Here is a 20,846-nt window from a genome sequence, read left to right as displayed (position 1 = left end):
TAATGTCCGATTCGCCACCTAATGACTCATTTGAACCGAATCATTTTAACGACTGATTAGAACAACTGATCCGTCCAACACTGAACTAAAAAATCAGTTTATTAATTTACTCAGAACATCTGAAAATGAGAACACAAGTGTGCTCACCCAATTTCGCAAGAGTGGATAGTAAGAATTATTATATATAATATAATTATTTTTAATTATCAACAGTATTTCCGCTTATTTCTGTTGACAACGTGTAGTGAAATAAATAGCCCATTTAGACTGGAGTGAGGTGAACCCAGAACAAAGTTGTTATTAGCTAGCTGATAATTTTTATTGAATTGCATATGGCAGAAATTTAGGCTATTTGTTCATTTTTAATGCTACTTTTTAATATTGATATGCTTGAGAGCGTTTTGGTAGCACAACTCTCTGCTTGCTATGATAGGGAATATCTGCAGAAGTCTTACTATACTCTAAAAAATGCTGGGTTAAAAATAACCCAAGTTGGGTTGAAAATGGACTAACCCAGCAATTGGGTTGTTTTAAGTAAACATTTAACCCAACGTTGGATTAAAACAACCCAATTGCTGGGTTAGTCCATTTTCAACCCAGCATTTTTTAGAGTGTAGCATCTCATTTCACAGATAGTTTGTTTCTGCATTGTTTCTATATAAAAATGCTGATACAATGTAAAGTATTTACTCTGGCTCTTCTTTTACATTATTTTGTCTTGACGTAAAAGCAGAATGTGGCGGTTGGTCGGTGTTGTATTGGTCCCGCCCCCCCTCCACTGTGATTGAACGACTGGGTTAAAAGTGACAGTGATGAGCGCTGCGTTTTACTCAAAGTTGAACATTCTTCAACTCTCGGCGACCGGTAAAAAATGCAGAGCGCTTGTGCGAGAAATAGACCCTCAGCACTTTATTACGCTCTTAAAAGCGTGACGCTCCCATTGAAAACAATTGGGAAAATACGCCAGCTGTGTGAAAAAACGTTTTGGTGGCCTTACTATAAACATTAAATATAGATTAATTCTTAATAAAGCTACTTAAGTTACTCAGTCAAGATCAGTGAGTGAATTTGCCTTAGTCATTTGTCGATTGATTATCATTAATGACGGACTGAAGCAGGTTTATTAGGCTGCTGTCACTTTAAGAGCTAATTCACGGATCCAATACACTGATACACATGCGCTTACTGTCTCAACTGTGTACGTTTCCTTAAGACATCACCCACTGTGTTTACGTGAATACTCAAAAAAAACATGTTTGTCACACACACACACACACACACACACACACACACACACACACACACGTGTTGCGTTTTCATGTTTTATGGGGACTTTCCATAGGCGTAATGGTTTTTATACCGTACATACCGTATATTCTATCCCCTTACACTGCCCCTGCCCCTAAACCTACCCATCACACACACACACACACACACACACACACTGCCCCTAAACCTACCCATCACACACACACACACACACACACACACACACACACACACACACACACACACACACACTGCCCCTAAACCTACCCATCACACACACACACACACACACACACACTGCCCCTAAACCTACCAATCACACACACACACACACACACACACACACACACACACACACACTGCCCCTGCCCCTAAACCTACCCATCACACACACACACACACACACTGCCCCTAAACCTACCCATCACACACACACACACACACACACACACACACACACTGCCCCTGCCCCTAAACCTACCCATCACACACACACACACACACACACACTGCCCCTGCCCCTAAACCTACCCATCACACTCACACACACACACACACACACACACACACACACACACACACACACACACACACACACACACACACACACACACACACACACACACACACACACACACACTGCCCCTAAACCTACCCATCACACATACACACACACACACACACACACACACACACTGCCCCTGCCTCTAAACCTACCCATCACACACACACACACACACACACACACACACACACACTGCACCTGCCCCTAAACCTACCCATCACACACACACACACACACACACACACACACACACACACACACACTGCACCTGCCCCTAAACCTACCCATCACACACACACACACACACACACACACACACACACACACTGCCCCTGCCTCTAAACCTACCCATCACACACACACACACACACACACACACACTGCCCCTGCCCCTAAACCTACCCATCACACACACACACACACACACACACACACACACACTGCCCCTGCCCCTAAACCTACCCATCACACACACACACACACACTACCCATCACAGGAGACATTCTGCATTTTTACATTGTCAAAAAACATCACTTAGTCTGATTATAAGATGTTTTCCTCATGGGGACCAAAAAATGTCCCCACAAGGATGAGGATTTCGGATATTGCCATCTTTGCGGGGACATTTTGTCCCCTTAATGTAGGGATTACCAGTCCACACACACATACACACACAAACACACACACACACACACACACACACACACAGGGTAAGAGAGTTTCTCATGCTTTCCTTTTCAGTGTCACAATACTCCGTCTGACTGGAGAAAGACGGCTGATTGCAGAACTAAATGAATGTTTTTGTGAAATATGCTCTGGTGTGTTTAATTCCCCAGAGTAGCCCAGAAAGAGCGATACAACAGTAAACAAGACACACAGCACACCAGTTCGTTCTTCGATATGCTCGAAGTGTATTGTGATCTGGCACTGGTTTGTTGTCAGACCAGCTTGAACCAGCAGTAAAGGAATACACAACTTATGCTAATACTGATCGTGTGTCTCTTTTTTTCTCCACAGCCTGCATCTTTCGCTACAATGCTCTCTCTTTAGTCTACCTTCTGTACCTGCTGCTCTTACCCTGGTTTCAATGGCCCAACAAACACACACTACGAGGTAAGAGAGTTTCTCACGCTTTCATTTCCACTGTCGCAATACTCTGTCTAGAGACAGACGGCTGATTGCAAAACTAAATGAAAGGTTTTGTGTAATATGCCAAAGAAATTCTGTAGCTGAGATAGTTTGGGATCTTGGAAGAATTTGCTGATGAATATTTGATTTCATATTGAGATCTTTGACTTGGGTATCTTGGTAAAACTGTATCATTATAACAGGTTGACAATGTTTACAGTAAAACATCGTGATGGACGATGATATCGTAGTTTTTTTTTATTAATACAAATATATAATTTACTATATCTGTATTTTACTATCTCTTTACATAAATACTATTTTCTACTTAAAAACTATATAATTTCGTTATTTTACTAACCCAAATAATGACTCATCTGCGCTAGGTTGCACGTGAGGGAAAAAAGTAGCTTCCACTTAAGAAGAGTTGTGCACTTTTTATTTTAATATATCTCTTTACATAAATACTATTTTCTACTTCAAAACTATAATTTCGTTACTAACCCAGTGTTTTGTATGTTAATGCTGTTTTACGTGAATAATACCGAGTTAAGTACAAAGCTTTGTTAACAAAGGAAATAAAAATAAATTCTCAGCCATGAATGGATTCATGCCGAATGAAAGAGGCTGAGCCCAATATAAAGGGTTAGTTCACCCAAAAATGTAAATTGTGTCATTAATGACTGAGCCTCATGTGGTTGGACACCCGTCAGACCTCCGTTCATCTTCAGACACAAATGAAGATATTTTAGTGTAAATCTGATGCTCTGAAAGGCCTCCATTGGCTCAACTTTACACTCTCAAGACCCTTAAAAGACACTAAAGACTAAAGTTACAAAGTCCATCTCACTACAGCGGCTCTACAATAACTTTATGAAGACGAGAATAGTTTTTGTGCGCAAAAAAACCCTAAATAACGACTTATATAGCGATGACGATTTCAAAACACGGCATCATGAAGCTTCGAAGCGTTATGAATCAGTGAGTCGAATGATGATTCGGATCACGTGTCAAACCGCCAAACTGCTGAAATTTGATGATTCAATCTGCTGATTCGACTCACTGATTCATAACGCTTCAAACCGCTGAATCGACTCACTGATTCATAACGCTCCAAACCGCTGAATCGACTCACTGATTCATAACTCTCCAAACCGCTGATTCGACTTACTGATTCATAGCGCTCCAAACCGCTGAATCGACTCACTGATTCATAACGCTCCAAACCGCTGAATCGACTCACTGATTCATAACGCTCTGAACCGCTGAATCGACTCACTGATTCATAACGCTCCAAACCGCTGAATCGACTCACTGATTCATAACACTCCAAACCGCTGAATCGACTCACTGATTCATAACGCTCCAAACCGCTGAATCGACTCACTGATTCCTAATGCTCTGAACCGCTGAATCGACTCACTGATTCATAACGCTCCGAACTGCTGAATCGACTCACTGATTCATAACGCTCCAAACCGCTGAATCGACTCACTGATTCATAACGCTCCAAACCGCTGAATCGACTCACTGATTCATAACGCTCCAAACCGCTGAATCGACTCACTGATTCATAACACTCCAAACTGCTGAATCGACTCACTGATTCATATCGCTCCAAACCGTTGAATCGACTCACTGATTCATAACGCTCTGAACCGCTGAATCGACTCACTGATTCATAACGCTCCAAACCGCTGAATCGACTCACTGATTCATAACGCTCCAAACCGCTGAATCGACTCACTGATTCATAATGCTCCAAACCGCTGAATCGACTCACTGATTCATAACGCTCCAAACCGCTGAATCGACTCACTGATTCATAACACTCCAAACCGCTGATTCGACTCACTGATTCATAACACTCCAAACTGCTGAATCGACTCACTGATTCATAACGCTCCAAACCGCTGGATCGACTCACTGATTCATAACACTCCAAACTGCTGAATCGACTCACTGATTCATAACGCTCTGAACCGCTGAATCGACTCACTGATTCATAACGCTCTGAACCGCTGAATCGACTCACTGATTCATAACGCTCCAAACTGCTGAATCGACTCACTGATTCATAACGCTTCGAAGCTTCATGAGGCCGTGTTTTGAAATCGTCATCTCTATATAAGTCGTTATTTAGGGTTTTTTTGTGCACAAAAACTATTCTCGTCTTCATAAAGTTATTGTAGAGCCGCTGTAGTGAGATGGACTTTGTAACTTTAGTCTTTAGTGTCTTTTAAGGGTCTTGAGAGTGTAAAGTTGAGCCAATGGAGGCCTTTCAGAGCATCAGATTTACACTAAAATATCTTCATTTGTGTCTGAAGATTATGGGTGTCGAACGACATGAGGGTCAGTCATTAATGACAGAATTTTCATTTTTGGGTGAACTAACCCTTTAAGATTTGTCAGCTTTTTTATTCTGTTTTGCGATTTCCGTGAATTTTACCAATAGGCCTAACGTTAGTCCAATTTATCCCACATGGACATCTCGTTTCTTTTCTCAAATCTTCACTCGCGTCGCACCCATTTTCGCAGGAAATTATAAACGTTTCTTCCTTTCATTTGTTTATAATTAAGTCTATTATACCCATTCACGTCCTTTACTGTGGGAAGGTAGAAAAACACCGCAGGACGAATAAGCTACCTTTTTAATTTAATTTTATTTAACACAGTTTGTGCTTGTTATTAGACTTTCAAGTTTATTTGAATAGCGCATTTCACACACACAGAGGTGATTTTACTTTCGTTTTCTCTGGCAGTGAATAATCAAACATTGCTTAAATGTCTTGACCCTGTGGAAGATAAAATTCGCTCTTCAGAACTTTTACAACAAGTGTTGCTTTGCAACATCAGGAGAACACATGAAGATGAAGATATTGGAGTATATCCAGCTTGTGTTTCATCTCGCGCAGAGCGGTATATGACGCAGCTTTGAGGGGAAATGAAACAATTTTTTTAAACTGATATTTAATTTTCTTATATTCTTTAGGTTACCATTATTTACTGATAATATCGTCCATCGGCACAACCCTATTAGGAAGTCAGTGTATATGAATGTATGTATGTGTGTGTATTCTGTAATGATACAATAAAATAAAATCAATGTAAAAGTCAGTGGAGTAATGGCTGAAGACTATCAGTCTGACTGCCAAACCTCAGCTTGACTGACCCTGATTATAGAGGAATCCATTATAAACCACCACACATTCATTCCTGCTGGATTAGACATCACAAGACCACAGAGATCCACATGATGGAATAAACAAAAGTTTCTTTTTGCTCTCAAACGGCTTTTCCCATCCGCACACCTGACTGTGTAATGTGCAGGGGTCAGGGGTCGGATCCAGCTCAGTGACGGGAAGGCGGCCCGTTTATCTGTGGGCTTCAGTCCAGATCTCTCCAGCTCGGAGCAGCTGATTGGACACTAAAACACTAGCAGTGTGTGTTTGATGGGCTTAACAAGGTGCTGAGAAGCCGAGGAAGCTTTGGCTTGAGTCATAACTGAAGCTCAGACTGATTGTGTCTGTCACCACCATCATTAAACACACTTCTGTGACTCTTCTAGCACTCTCAGATCTATCATTAATATTCAGCTGCATTCATGCATAAAACACCCTAACCTATAGTGAGTTCATGTTCATTAATATTACTCAGTACTTAAAGGATTAGTTCACTTTTAAATAAACTTTTGCTGATTATTTACTCACCCCCATGTCATCCAAGATGTCTTTCTTTCTAAAGTCGAGACATAATTAAGGTTTTTGATGAAAACATTCCAGGATTGTTCTCCATATAATGGACTTCAATGGGCTCCAAACGGTTCAAATGACAGTTTCAGTGCAGCTTCAAAGGGCTTTAAACGACACCAGATGATGAATAAGGGTCTGATCTAGACAAACCATCAGTTTCTGAGAGAAACCCAGCAGTATTTATGCTATTATTTTACCTCTTATCAGACGAACGTGATCATCTCTGAGCTCCGCCATAACTTCCGCTTAGTGAGGTCAAAATACGAGCGTGGTCATAGATGTATACGTAGATGCCTCATTAGCGCCTGCACGGATCAGTACACTCTAAAAAAAAAGGCTCGTAATCATAGGGGAACCTTTTTTAGTGCTATATAGCACCAATTTTGGTGCTTCAGTGGTTCTTCAGCGGTTCTTCAGAGGTGCTATATAGCACCTTAGTCAAAGAACCGCTGAAGAACCTCTGAAGAACCACTGAAGCACCAAAATTGGTGCTATATAGCACTAAAAAAGGTTCCCCCATGATTACGAGCCAAGAACCATTTTTGGTGCCATATAGAACCTTTTTTTTTAGAGTGTAGAATGAGGCATCTATGATCGATACATCTATGACCAGCCTCGTATTTTGACCTCACTTAGCGGAAGTTATGGCGGAGCTCAGAGATGATCACGCTCGTCTGATAAGAGGTAAAATACTTTTGGCAATATAGTGTATCTTACATGTTTTATGTTTGCGTGTTCAGCCTGATAAGAAAATTTGGCCGATATATTAAAGCCGATAAATAATGTATTTTTCCTTCATCTGAGACACTTCACTGTTTTCCATGATGGGTTTGAATTGCTTGAAATATGATTGAAATCACTTCAGAAAAGGAAAATAAGTCATATCTGCTACATAAAACTATATTGAGAATATCATACTTGTATGCTTGAGACATGGATTTTAAAGGTGAAACTTTTGTTTTTGTAATCAGCCTCTCAAAAATGATATAATATTTGGATTTAGTTTTATCGACCAAATTTTCTTTTCCAAATAATAACAAAAAGCTAACGATGATTCCTGGAGCATAAGTATTTTCAGCGTTTATATCTCCAGAGTCTGTGTTCTGTATTATTATTTTGTTTATCGCTTTGGCACACACACACACACACACACACACACACACACACACACACACACACACACACACACACACACACACACACACACACACACACACACACACACACACACACACACAGGGGGTTTTTTGTGAAATGTGAGGACATTCCAAAGGCGTAATGGTTTTTATACTGTACAAACCGTATTTTCTATCCCCTTACACTGACCCTAAACCTACCCATCACACACACACTCACACACACACACACACACACACACACACACACACACACACACACACACACACACACACACACACACACACACACACACACACACACACACACACACACATACACACACACACACACACTGCCCCTGCCCCTAAACCTACCCATCACACACACACACACACACACACACACACACACTGCTCCTGCCCCTAAACCTACCCATCACACACACACACACACACACACACACACACACACACACACACACACACACACACACACACACACACACACACACACACACACACACACACACACACTGCCCCTGCCCCTAAACCTACCCATCACACACACACACACACACACACTGCCCCTGCCCCTAAACCTACCCATCACACACACACACACACACACACACACACACACACACACACACACACACACACACACACACACACACACACACACACACACACACACACACACACACACACACACATGTTTTATGGGGACTCTATGACATAATGATTGTTATACTGTACAAACTGTATATTCTCTCCTCTAACCCTCAACATGTGCGAAACACTAGATTTCAATAAAAACATGTTTTGGTCGATTTCTAAAATTGTAAAATGTCATAATATTTCTCTGTTTTACTGAGGGCGTATAAGTATAGCCACACACACACACACACACACACACACACACAATCCTTCTAATAATAACATAAAAGGTTGTTTTGCGGCATTTATTTGGCAAAGAATCTGTCAAACGAGCTACAAACGAAAGCACAATATGGCTTTGTGCTGTAACAGCCGGTGATTATATGAAATGTGTGTGTAGTGTGAATGAATACACTGATCTCCATCTCTACATGTGCTGTGAGTTTAGCGTGTGTTTGGCACCAGTTACGCATAACTTTCATATTTGCATAATTTCCAACATTTCTGTGTGCGGGTGATTTCTGCACTTCACTGGTAATACACACACTGGACATGGGTTGATTTTGACCTCTGAAGTGCCCCAGACTGAACTGTGGGAAACAGTCTCATGACGAAGGATTAGCTTTATCGTTTTGTCAGTGAAGCTTCCCTTGTCGAATCCCGACTGGATAATCTGGCACTGAGAGAATCCCAGCCGGAGGAAAACGAACCCTGACGCTGAACAGGATTAATGTTTTTAATGAAAACCATCTTGCTTTTTCCCTACTGTGGATTAGCTGCACATTCTGTGGCCGGGAAATCCTGGGAAGGCCAATGAGAAGAAAGCTGTAGGAAAATGAACATCACCACTACAGGGTATATTTGGGTCAAACTCACACTCACAGTTTCCTCAGTGATTTCGGCTTGTTCTGCTCACTGGTTACCTTTGACCTTTTCCTGTAATGACTGTCATTGACTCATGCTCTCTGATGAGGATTGCATGCACAAATGATCGTTCTCAAAACACAGAAAGGTCCAGTGTGAACCAATGAGGTCGTTTTCTTGGTGAAAGTTCAAAAGCGGTTTGAGGTCAACGTGACATTAATCCAAACCCATTTTTTATCTTTACTCACAAAATATTTAGGCCTAAATTTAAGGTATGAATTACATAGTTTTACACAGCCTTCGCTCCCCAAGGGCATCAATGAGCCTCGGCCGCCCATGACCCTGTGGCCGGTTCTCCACTGGTCCTTCATGACCCTGTGGCCGGTTCTCCACTGGTCCTCCTTGACCCTGTGGCCGGTTCTCCACTGGTCCTCCATGACCCTGTGGCCGGTTCTCCACTGGTCCTCCATGACCCTGTGGCCGGTTCTCCACTGGTCCTCCATGACCCTGTGGCCGGTTCTCCACTGGTCCTTCATGACCCTGTGGCCGGTTCTCCACTGGTCCTTCATGACCCTGTGGCCGGTTCTCCACTGGTCCTTCATGACCCTGGGGCCGGTTCTCCACTGGTCATCTATGACCCTGTGGCCGGTTCTCCACTGGTCCTCCATGACCCTGTGGCCGGTTCTCCACTGGTCCTTCATGACCCTATGGCCGGTTCTCCACTGGTCCTCCATGACCCTGTGGCCGGTTCTCCACTGGTCCTTCATGACCCTGTGGCCGGTTCTCCACTGGTCCTTCATGACCCTGTGGCCGGTTCTCCTCTGGTCCTCCATGACCCTGTGGCCGGTTCTCCACTGGTCCTTCATGACCCTGTGGCCGGTTCTCCACTGGTCCTCCATGACCCTGTGGCCGGTTCTCCACTGGTCCTTCATGACCCTGTGGCCGGTTCTCCACTGGTCCTCCATGACCCTGTGGCCGGTTCTCCACTGGTTCTTCATGACCCTGTGGCCGGTTCTCCACTGGTCCTCCATGATCCTGTGGCCGGTTCTCCACTGGTCTTCATGACCCTGTGACCGGTTCTCCACTGGTCCTTCATGACCCTGTGGCCGGTTCTCCACTGGTCCTCCATGATCCTGTGGCCGGTTCTCCACTGGTCTTCATGACCCTGTGGCCGGTTCTCCACTGGTCCTCCATGACCCTGTGGCCGGTTCTCCACTGGTCCTCCATGACCCTGTGGCCGGTTCTCCACTGGTCCTCCATGACCCTGTGGCCGGTTCTCCACTGGTCCTCCATGACCCTGTGGCCGGTTCTCCACTGGTCCTCCATGACCCTGTGGCCGGTTCTCCACTGGTCCTCCATGACCCTGTGGCCGGTTCTCCACTGGTCCTCCATGACCCTGTGGCCGGTTCTCCACTGGTCCTTCATGACCCTGTGGCCGGTTCTCCACTGGTCCTTCATGACCCTGTGGCCGGTTACTTGGGAAAAGTAATATTATTACGTAACTCAAGTTTCTTGTAATGCGTCACACCTCTGAGCTACCATTGGTCCGTGCTGATGATGTAACAAGTGGGTGTGGCTCTGAGGCTCCGCCTTCTTTGACGTAGAAATCTTCTGTGTTTTACCACCCAGCTCTACATTCTGTATAGTTTATTAGACATTACATTATAATATCATAATTCCTGATTAGAGAGAATAAATATGTTTTCATCTCGGTTTGGCACTTGATAATTTCCCATTAAATATGATTTAAGGTGGTTTAATTAATAATAGCTGTGTTGTTCTAAATTTTCCACTCAAGGGCGATGAGATTTTCCGTATGCTTTCCCACCACTGTATGTGTGAGCGGAGCATCCCGGAAAGCGTCGGCGTTCTCTGGGGTGTGTTTGCCACGTGCCCCCCCACTGCCAGACCCCAGTCTCACCAGTCACTTCAGAGACTCTCACCAACATTCACTTCCTCAACCACAGGAAGCGTGTGATACTCGTGGGAAGAGTAGTTTTGAGTCATCTTGAAGCATTGTTTGTTTTGATTAACTAGTGTATATAACATTTCATGAAATATTAGCTAAATAGATGACAGATAAACAGATAACAAATGACACCAGGGTTATGGATGACCATTTAGATTAACTGTATTTTTGGCCATAATGTGTTTATACACTACTTCAAGCCTTTAAAATGTGTTTGAATCGGATTTCCGTCTTAATAGTTATAAAACAACAAACCACACGATTTGAGGTGGAGATATATTGAAATAATTGCTATTTTTTGCAATAGGAAGGTGCAACGGTCACATTTATCGTTGTTCAGCTAAGTTAAGTTGTTCATAGGTCACATAGACAGTAATGTAGTTTGACTAAGGGCATTTTCAGTAGTGGTCCACCGATATATCGGCCGATATGTGGAATTCTTTTAATTATCGGCATTGGTCCATTTAATGGCTTTTAATGGTGAGACTTTTGTTTTTGTAATCAGGCTCTCAAAAATTATATACAAATTTGGATTTAGATTTATCGACCGATATATCGGTTATCGGCTTTCAAATATACAGAATTATCGGTTATCGTATCGGCCAAAATGTTCATATCGGTGCATCCATGGGCGTCGGAACCATTGAATGTGAGAGGGACAAGACCCACCCACTTTTTACGACCAATGATATTGGACCCACTCACTTTTATCGTCCACCCAAACATCTGCCTTGCCCACCCAATCAGAATTTAGGAACAGATACTGTTTATCTGTTTTTACGATTTGTGCATGCATTGATTAAAAATGATCTGAAGTGGGCTCTGTGTTGAAAGGTTTGATGAAGGTCTGCAGTATCTTTTCCTTTATTAACTGAAAGTAACGTCGCGTTCCTCACACGCTTCAGTCAGTAGCAGAGAAGCAGAGGCTGACAATCACACCAGAGAAAATGGGCAGATATATTTGCGTGCTATAAGATGTGAATTAAGTTGAATTGTATTCGTATGTATCTTGTAAATATTAATATACAGCTCTGATTTGATTTTTGATTCTCAAGTTGAAATTAGCTATAAAAAATAGGTACTCGCTCATTTAAGAACGTGCATTTATTGCATGGACAGACTCAGAGGAGCTAGAACATAATGAGTGTTTAAATGCATATGCATATATTTCAGTTGAACCTTTGCCCTCTTTGGCTTGCTAATGCTGTTAAACTGAATATACGAGGCAAACTGTGCTTAAATAACAGCTCTGAAATAACAATACTTTATATGTTGTATAGCAGTTTAGGGTCATCCACTCAGGGCGTGTTTTTGCAGTTAAAACGCGAGACGCAGGTCTAGAGACGCGCTTTTTAAAGGTTATTTTAACTTTTGCCGCATTTATAAAGCCGCGTCATTTATGACACTCTGCAAAAGTATGGAAACGAGATGCGAGCACAACAGTCAAACGCTAGGACGATGTTTACATTAAAAACCATAGCAAAAGTAGGGAAATGGAATGAAAAAATACGTTCTGACTGAATTCAGCGCATGTTTACTCACTCCTAACCGATAAACACGTTATTAAACACACGTTAGACGCTTTATTTCCACTTTTCTAATATTTTTTTAATTTTTATTGAAAATAAATGCCTTTCCGATCTGTATGTGATGATGGGAAAAGGGAGTAAAGCGAGTTCGGCAAAAGGCGGATTCGAAACTCTGGTCGATTTGCTTCAAAAATTCATGCCATGTGTTGTACCCCTACACCAGAGGTGGAAAGTAACGAATTACATTTACTCGCATTACTGTAATTGAGTAGTTTTTCTGTGTACTTCTACTTTTTTAAGTAGTTTTAAAAATCTGTAATTTTACTTTTACTTAAGTATGTTTTGTTTGAAGTATTGTACTTCGCTACATTTTAAACCACATCCGTTATTGAGTAAAAATAAATAATACAAAGGTGGGAAAAACGCGATCCGGAAACGACTGCATTGAATTGAAGAGCGGGAGAACGAACACGCAAAAATCATAAAAAGATGATAAGACGGACAAGACAGACGTCAGACCCAGCTGAAAGCGAAACGCCGTCGTGAACCCCTGGAAAGAGTGGAGATATTTTGGATATAGACGAAAAATAGCCGGGTGTTGTCCTGGAGGATATCAAATTAGCAAAAAAAAATGTTGATGCAAAGGAGGAAAAACATAGAACATGTTCGGGAACACCATCCCTCTGTGTATCCCTCTCCTTATTGTAGGCCTACAATAAATAATAATAACAACAATAATAATATTACATAATTTAAACATTGTTTAAGAATATATTTTTTATTTGATTACCACTGTTTTGGTAATGTATTTGTATTAAATCATAAAAATAAAAATTTCATAAGACTATCATTCTTAAAGTTGTTAATATAATTAATAATAATTTATTTAATTTAGTTTATTAGACATGTTTTATTGAAATTTTCATAAAAAACAAAACGAACAAATGGTTTCAAGTTTGTTATAATAAAGCATTTGTTCAACCAAAATAAAAAATCAGTTTTCATTAATTTAATGCCATTTTAACTGGTGATAATAATAACAAACTGATGTTTTCATATCGTGAAAATCTCATTCTATTACAACCCTACACGGGAGAGTCCCCCACCCCGCTGTTAAAAAAAGTACATTTTAAATGAACTACTTTTTACTTTTACTTGAGTAAATTTTTAGACAAGTACTTTTACTTCTACTTAAGTAAAATTTCATTGAAGTAATAGTGCTTTTACTTGAGTAGAATATTTTGTTACTCTTTCCACCTCTGCCCTACACTATTGGTCTGGCCCAACCAGACATTTAGTAAACAAGGTGATATATTTGTACTTAATGTAAATGCCATCTACTCCAGTAAACATTTTCTGAGAGAAGACCCACCCACATTTTTTTTTGCTTTCGATGTCCATGGGTGCATCCCTAGTGCGGATCCGAGCACTATTTCTGTATTGAACCGAACTAAGGGAGAAAACATGCCTGGTTCTGACAAAGAAATGAGCCAGGTGTGAAAACTTCCTAAGAATCCTTTCAATTTGGTCACTAAGACGAAACAAGAGTTTGAAAAGAAACCCAATTGTCATTGGTTGTATTACACTGCAGTGATTCGCCAAGATAAACCGTGGATAACAACAGCATAATGGGCTGAAAATATCCCAGCTCTGATGTGTCAAAGCTCTTGCTTGGCTTGGTAAGGCAGACTGTTATTCTTTCCGTAGTAACTCAGTAACTCTACACCATTTCTGGGGTCTCAAGCGCTCTAGAGCTCCGATTCTTGTTAAAACAATCACGGCTACACGTGTCAAAACACAAGACATCACAGTCTCCTGGCTCTGTGGAAAATCTCATAACGGCCTGCAGATTTCACACACTCCCGCTGTAGTGCGGAGCAGGTTGGATGTAAACAGCGGAGCTGCTATCTGTGGCGAACGCTGAAGTGGCCTTTCACTGAGTCTCTCTGGGAAGAAAATGCCAAGACAAACTGGAAAGACAAATACAGCTCAGTGTGTCCAGAGTGGTCATTCTTACCCAGGTGTCCTCACTCACCTCGTCTAGCCTATGCGATCCTATCCGTTCTCACACACAGAGCAGGGCTGCGATTCATCCAAATCCAATTTGGATTATGTGCGATTATGAAAGTGTAAAAGGCTGTGATTTTAATTAAATAAATCAGGTGAAGTGAATAACACTGATGATTAGGGTTGTGCCGATGGACGATATCATCTAAAGAATATAAGAAAATTAAATATTAGTTAAAAAATATTTGATTCATACTATTTCCCCGCAAAGATGCGTCATATACCGCTAGGGTTGGGTACAGAAACCCGGTGCCAATATGGTACCGAATCAGAACGCAGATTTCGGTTCCTCATTTCGCCAGCAAAAGCGCGAAAGCACATTTGAATTTTGGCACCGAGCCAGAGACAGACACTCAGCGCTGGTCACATCACAACTCATGACAACTATTCAGTGTTTTCAACCACAACTCATGACAACTATTCAGTGTTTTCAACCACAACTCATGACAACTATTCAGTGTTTTCAACCACATCTCATGACAACTATTCAGTGTTTTCAACCACAACTCATGACAACTATTCAGTGTTTTCAACCACATCTCATGACAACTATTCAGTGTTTTCAACCACAACTCATGACAACTATTCAGTGTTTTCAACCACAACTCATGACAACTATTCAGTGTTTTCAACCACAACTCATGACAACTATTCAGTGTTTTCAACCACAACTCATGACAACTATTCAGTGTTTTCAACCACAACTCATGACAACTATTCAGTGTTTTCAACCACAACTCATGACAACTATTCAGTGTTTTCAACCACATCTCATGACAACTATTCAGTGTTTTCAACCACAACTCATGACAACTATTCAGTGTTTTCAACCACAACTCATGACAACTATTCAGTGTTTTCAACCACAACTCATGACAACTATTCAGTGTTTTCAACCACATCTCATGACAACTATTCAGTGTTTTCAACCACATCTCATGACAACTATTCAGTGTTTTCAACCACATCTCATGACAACTATTCAGTGTTTTCAACCACATCTCATGACAACTATTCAGTGTTTTCAACCACAACTCATGACAACTATTCAGTGTTTTCAACCACATCATGTTTATTTAAGGTTTCAGACATTTAAATGCTCATATAGGCTACTAGCAAAAAACACACACTGATGTCTATGGAAGCGGCTATGACAATCCTTTCAGACGGTTATAATTTGACTAACGTTACGTGTTTTATTCACATCAGATACATGCACATTATACAGTAACTATATAGTTTACTCTATTCTTCTTCCAGTTCACTGGTCACTTACTTTCATGTATTTCGTGAGACGAGGATGAACTCAAGTGTTGTAAATCCGACAGATCCGATTCTGAGGCGCAAACTAACATGGCGCCGCCCATTGTGCTTTATAGATCAACTAACACACATTCACTCACACATTTGAACATCAGATAGTTTGTGACACAGTTAAGAAGTTTGTGAATATTTTGAATAAAAAGAAAAAGCGAAATAAACCCGATACAGCTGAGCTGTCAGCGCTATTGCGGCTGCTGTGTGTCATGTGAGAAACATGACGAGTCGCCATGGAAACATTAATGCGATGCGTTCAAAAATATTTAGCCAGAGAATATGATCATATTTCAATAGAAAGCTGAAGCTGGAAGCTGGTTTGTAGCAGAGCAAGAACACAGACGACTGCTGTTATTACTGTAACTGTTATTTAGAGTTATATTAGGCTAGTTGTAGTTGGGTTAGGTGGCTTAGGTTTTACTGTGAATTTGTAAATAGTCAATAATAATTTGTAAATAAGTAAATTGTGTTTTGTATTTATTTATATTCATACATTTAAGTATACATTAAACTTTTAATAAATGGTTCAATTTAAATAAAAAATAAATAAAATAAAAAGCCATTTAATGTCATCCACCTCGTTTTGTGGCCTTTTTTTTTTTTTAAGTATCGGTTCAGGAACCGTTTAGGCACCGGTACCGTTTTAAAAGTATCGGTTTGGCACCGGAATCGAAAAAAAACCAAACGATACCCAACCCTAGTCCCGCTCTGTGCTTTGAGACACGAGCTGGAGAGACACCTTCTTCTCGAATATCTTCATCTTCATGTTTTCTCCTGATGTTGCAAGGCAACACTTGTTGTAAAAGTTCTGAAGAGCGAATTTTATCTTCCACAGGGTCAAGACATTTAGGCAATGTTTGATTATTCACTGCCAGAGAAAACGAAACTAAAATCACCAGTGTGTGTGTGTATGTATGTGTGTGTGTGTGTGTGTGTGTGTGTGTGTGTGTGTGTGTGTGTGTGTGTGAAACGCATCAAGTTCAAATAAACGTGACGTGGCTTACCAAGTTTAATAACAAGAACATGTATTAATAATAATATATTTTTAAAAAAGAGCACAACTCTTCTTAAGTGGAAGGAAGCTACTTTTTCCCTCATGTGCAACCTAGCGGATGAGACATTATTTGGGTAAGTAAAATAACTAAATTATAGTTTTTAGTAGAAAAAAAACAATTATGTAAAGAGATATAGTAAATTACCTACCTAAAAAAAACGACGATATCATCGACCATCGCAATGTTTTACTGTAAACATCGTCAACTGCCAATTTAGGGGACATCGCCCAACCCTAATGATGATTTTTTCATCACCTGTTAGTGGGTGGGATATATTAGGCAGCAAGTGAACATTTTGTCCTCAGAGTTGATGTGTAAGAAGCAGGAAAAATGGTTCTTCAGAGTCAAAGAACCGCTGAAGAACCACTGAAGCACCAAAATTGGTGCTAAATAGCACTAAAAAAGGTTCCCCTATGATTACGAGCCAAGAACCATTTTGGTGCCATATAGAACTTTTTTTTTAGAGTGTAGTGTGCATTAGGCAGAACAAAGTCTCAAGTCAGGGATCGGCCGTCTGATGTCTGTCTAGTAAAGCCTTTATTTTACAGGTTACATTATGCAGCAGGGCATTTCCGCCATTAAGGTATAACCACAGACCTCAGGTGCTGCTCATTTCAGCCGGTAATTGTCGACTGTGCAACTTCCCTACAAAGAGTGCTTACTAAGGCACTGTTACTACTCATACCTGCGGTTATTAATACCCCTACCTTGCCTATTAAACTTTTAGTGTGGCCGTTTGTGGTACGGATATGAATGAAATGATGTGGCTTGTTGAGCAGAGTTGTGCTTTTACTTTTCTAAGGCCCGCCTCTTGTCCTGATTGGCTGCTCAGCGTCCTCTAGCCCCGCCCCTCACTCACTGTAGTCGTCTCTGAGACTGGAAGAATTTGATTGGTGTTGTTCAAGTGGAGAAGAAACGCTGTTTCTGCTGAGATTGAGACGGTCAAACCCACGCCATCATTACTGTTCGTATCACTGAGATTCAGATATGATAATGAGCGTTTGCTTTCTGACCAATCACAGCAGAGGCTCTCAGAGAGAGGCGGAGCTTATCTTTCGAACGAAGCGTTTTCAGACTCTGTGAGAAATGAGCTGCAATGAGAAAGTGTTTTTTGACGTTGGATTCCTGTAAACCTTTTGTTGGAAACTGGGAAACAACACCAGCAAGCTTTAAAATAGCATATAAGAGCCCTTTAAAACAAAATGTAAAAGCTTGGCCCTAACAGTGACCGGTTGAAGTTTAGCCGTTGCATTTTCCCAACTCTTGCAAAAGTTAAACACTCACACATGTGCTTTGCTCCTGTGCCTCTGCGCTGTTGGAAAAACAATGTGTCAATGTGATTTTTGCAATTAAATATTACAAGAGTTTCTGCAAAGCCTGTAAATCTATTGTTATGACGACCGGCGGGTGGTTGACCCGTACTGTGTCCATGCACGCGTGTTTAAACATATGGACCGCAATTATGGGGTTTATTTTCAAGGCTAATTTGTGAATGGAAACTTATAGATTTGTAATAATGACCATTTATCAGTCATTGGTACTCAAACCTCTTTATAAACCTCTCTCTCTCACATCCGCCATGTTTGTAGTTTTTTAACACTTTGTATTCGTGTTTGTAGTTCTAATTAAATCCTCATCCAACACGTAATATATCTCTATCCCTCCCTCCATCCATCCATCCATCCATCCATCCATCAAATCACTCTGTCAGCCGTCCATCCATCCATCCATCCACCCATCATCCATCCATCCATTCATCCATCAATCATTCTGTCATCCGTCTATCTATCCATCCATCCATCCACCCATCATCCATCCATCCATCTATCGTCCATTTATATCAATCCATCATTCTATCATCCATCCATCCATCAATCATTCTGTCAGCCGTCCATCCAGCCATCCATCCACCCATCATCCATCCATCCATCCATCCATCAAATCATTCTGTCAGCCGTCCATCCATCCATCCATCCACCCATCATCCATCCATCCATCCATCAAATCATTCTGTCAGCCGTCCATCCATCCATCCATCCACCCATCATCCATCCATCCATCCATCAAATCATTCTGTCAGCCGGCCATCCATCCATCCATCCACCCATCATCCATCCATCCATCCATCAATCATTCTGTCATCCATCAATCCATCCATCCATCATTCTATCATCCATCTATCCATCCATCCATCAATCAATCATTCTGTCATCCATCAATCATTCTGTCATCCATCCACCCATCCATCCATCTATCCATCCATCCATCAATCCATCCATCCATCCATCCATCCATCCATCCATCCATCTATCCATCCATCCATCCATCATTCTATCATCCATCTATCCATCCATCAATCATTCTATCACCATCTATCCATCCATCCATCCATCAATCCATCCATCCATCCATCCATCCATCCATCCATCCATCATTCTATCATCCATCTATCCATCCATCCATCAATCATTCTGTCATCCATCCATCAATCAAAGTATTTTTCTGTGAATTTGTGTTTTTGCAGATTTCCCATTCATTTCCTAAAGTGTAATTTTTGACTGAAGAGCACAAGTGGGAGTATTTTTTTACGACCCCTTAGCATGCTCGAATCATGCCCTCAATTTGTTTGTGTGTTTACATCCCTAATGCTAGAAAATTCACTAAGTTTCATATCATTCTGATGAAGCTGTGATTTAAAAAAAAAATCAAAATGTGGTTCATAGGCCCAGTTTTTCATAGGTGTGTGTGTGTGTGTGTGTGTGTGTGTGAGTGGATGTGTCAATATCACACTCTTGATGTTTTAGAGTGTCACTGCTGTGTACTTTTTTTCAGCATTGTGGCCGATTTGTAGATTGAACACACAAATATTCAGAGAATTTGTGTTTTTGCCGATTTCCCATTCATTTCCTATGGTCGCTCATTTATGACCGAAGACAATGAACGCAGACCAATTAGCATGCTCGAATCATGCCCCCAATTTTTTTTGTGTGTTTACGAAGAAGCTGTGATTTTAAAATTTTTAAAACAGAACATTTTCAGATCAGAAATGAGCACCAGAGGGTTAAATATATCTTAATTTAATTTTATCTATCTATCATCTCTCTCTATGTTTTTCTGATATACTGTATTGCCTTCAAACAGTCAAACTTTAAGTTTATTCAAGCTTTCTGCTCAGGCTTTCTCAAGCTAACATCGAAGTTTGTCCTGCTGAAGTATTTTATCGAGCTGTAATATTGGCTGTTTAGGCCAGTGTGTGAGCTGGTAGTTTCCTCTGTGGTAACCCTGATCTTCTCCATCCCTCAGGACACACGGGCCGCTTCATCAAGGCCCTCTTCAGCACCAGCCTGATGTTCCTCTCAGCTCACGTCTGCTTCCAGATCTGCCTCTACAGCGTCCCCGGGCTGGACGATGCACTGGGACACAACTGTAAGTCCAGCCTCAGGTGCATGCACAATAGGGGTCGACCGATATGGATTTTTTAAGTGCCAATACCGATTTTTTTTCATCAGCCTTAGCCGATGAGCGATACGGGCTACAGATTTTCTTGAGCCGATA

General features: G+C 41.2%; 1 protein-coding gene across 1 annotated transcript in view; it reads left to right on the top strand.

Moving 5' to 3' along the window:
* Positions 1-20,846, top strand: part of piezo1 (piezo type mechanosensitive ion channel component 1 (Er blood group)) — a 213,562-nt gene that overhangs the window by 53,947 nt on the left and 138,769 nt on the right. The window contains exons 2-3 of the mRNA XM_079838599.1: positions 2,853-2,948; positions 20,595-20,717. Of these exons, the coding sequence (XP_079694725.1) occupies positions 2,853-2,948; positions 20,595-20,717 (219 nt within the window). The remainder of the gene's footprint in view (positions 1-2,852; positions 2,949-20,594; positions 20,718-20,846) is intronic.

This window comes from Gobio gobio, assembly GCF_949357685.1.
Source record: "Gobio gobio genome assembly, chromosome: 2".
NCBI lineage: Eukaryota > Metazoa > Chordata > Actinopteri > Cypriniformes > Gobionidae > Gobio > Gobio gobio.
Note: the sequence above shows the minus strand (reverse complement) of the source record. Positions and strands in the feature narration are given on the sequence as shown.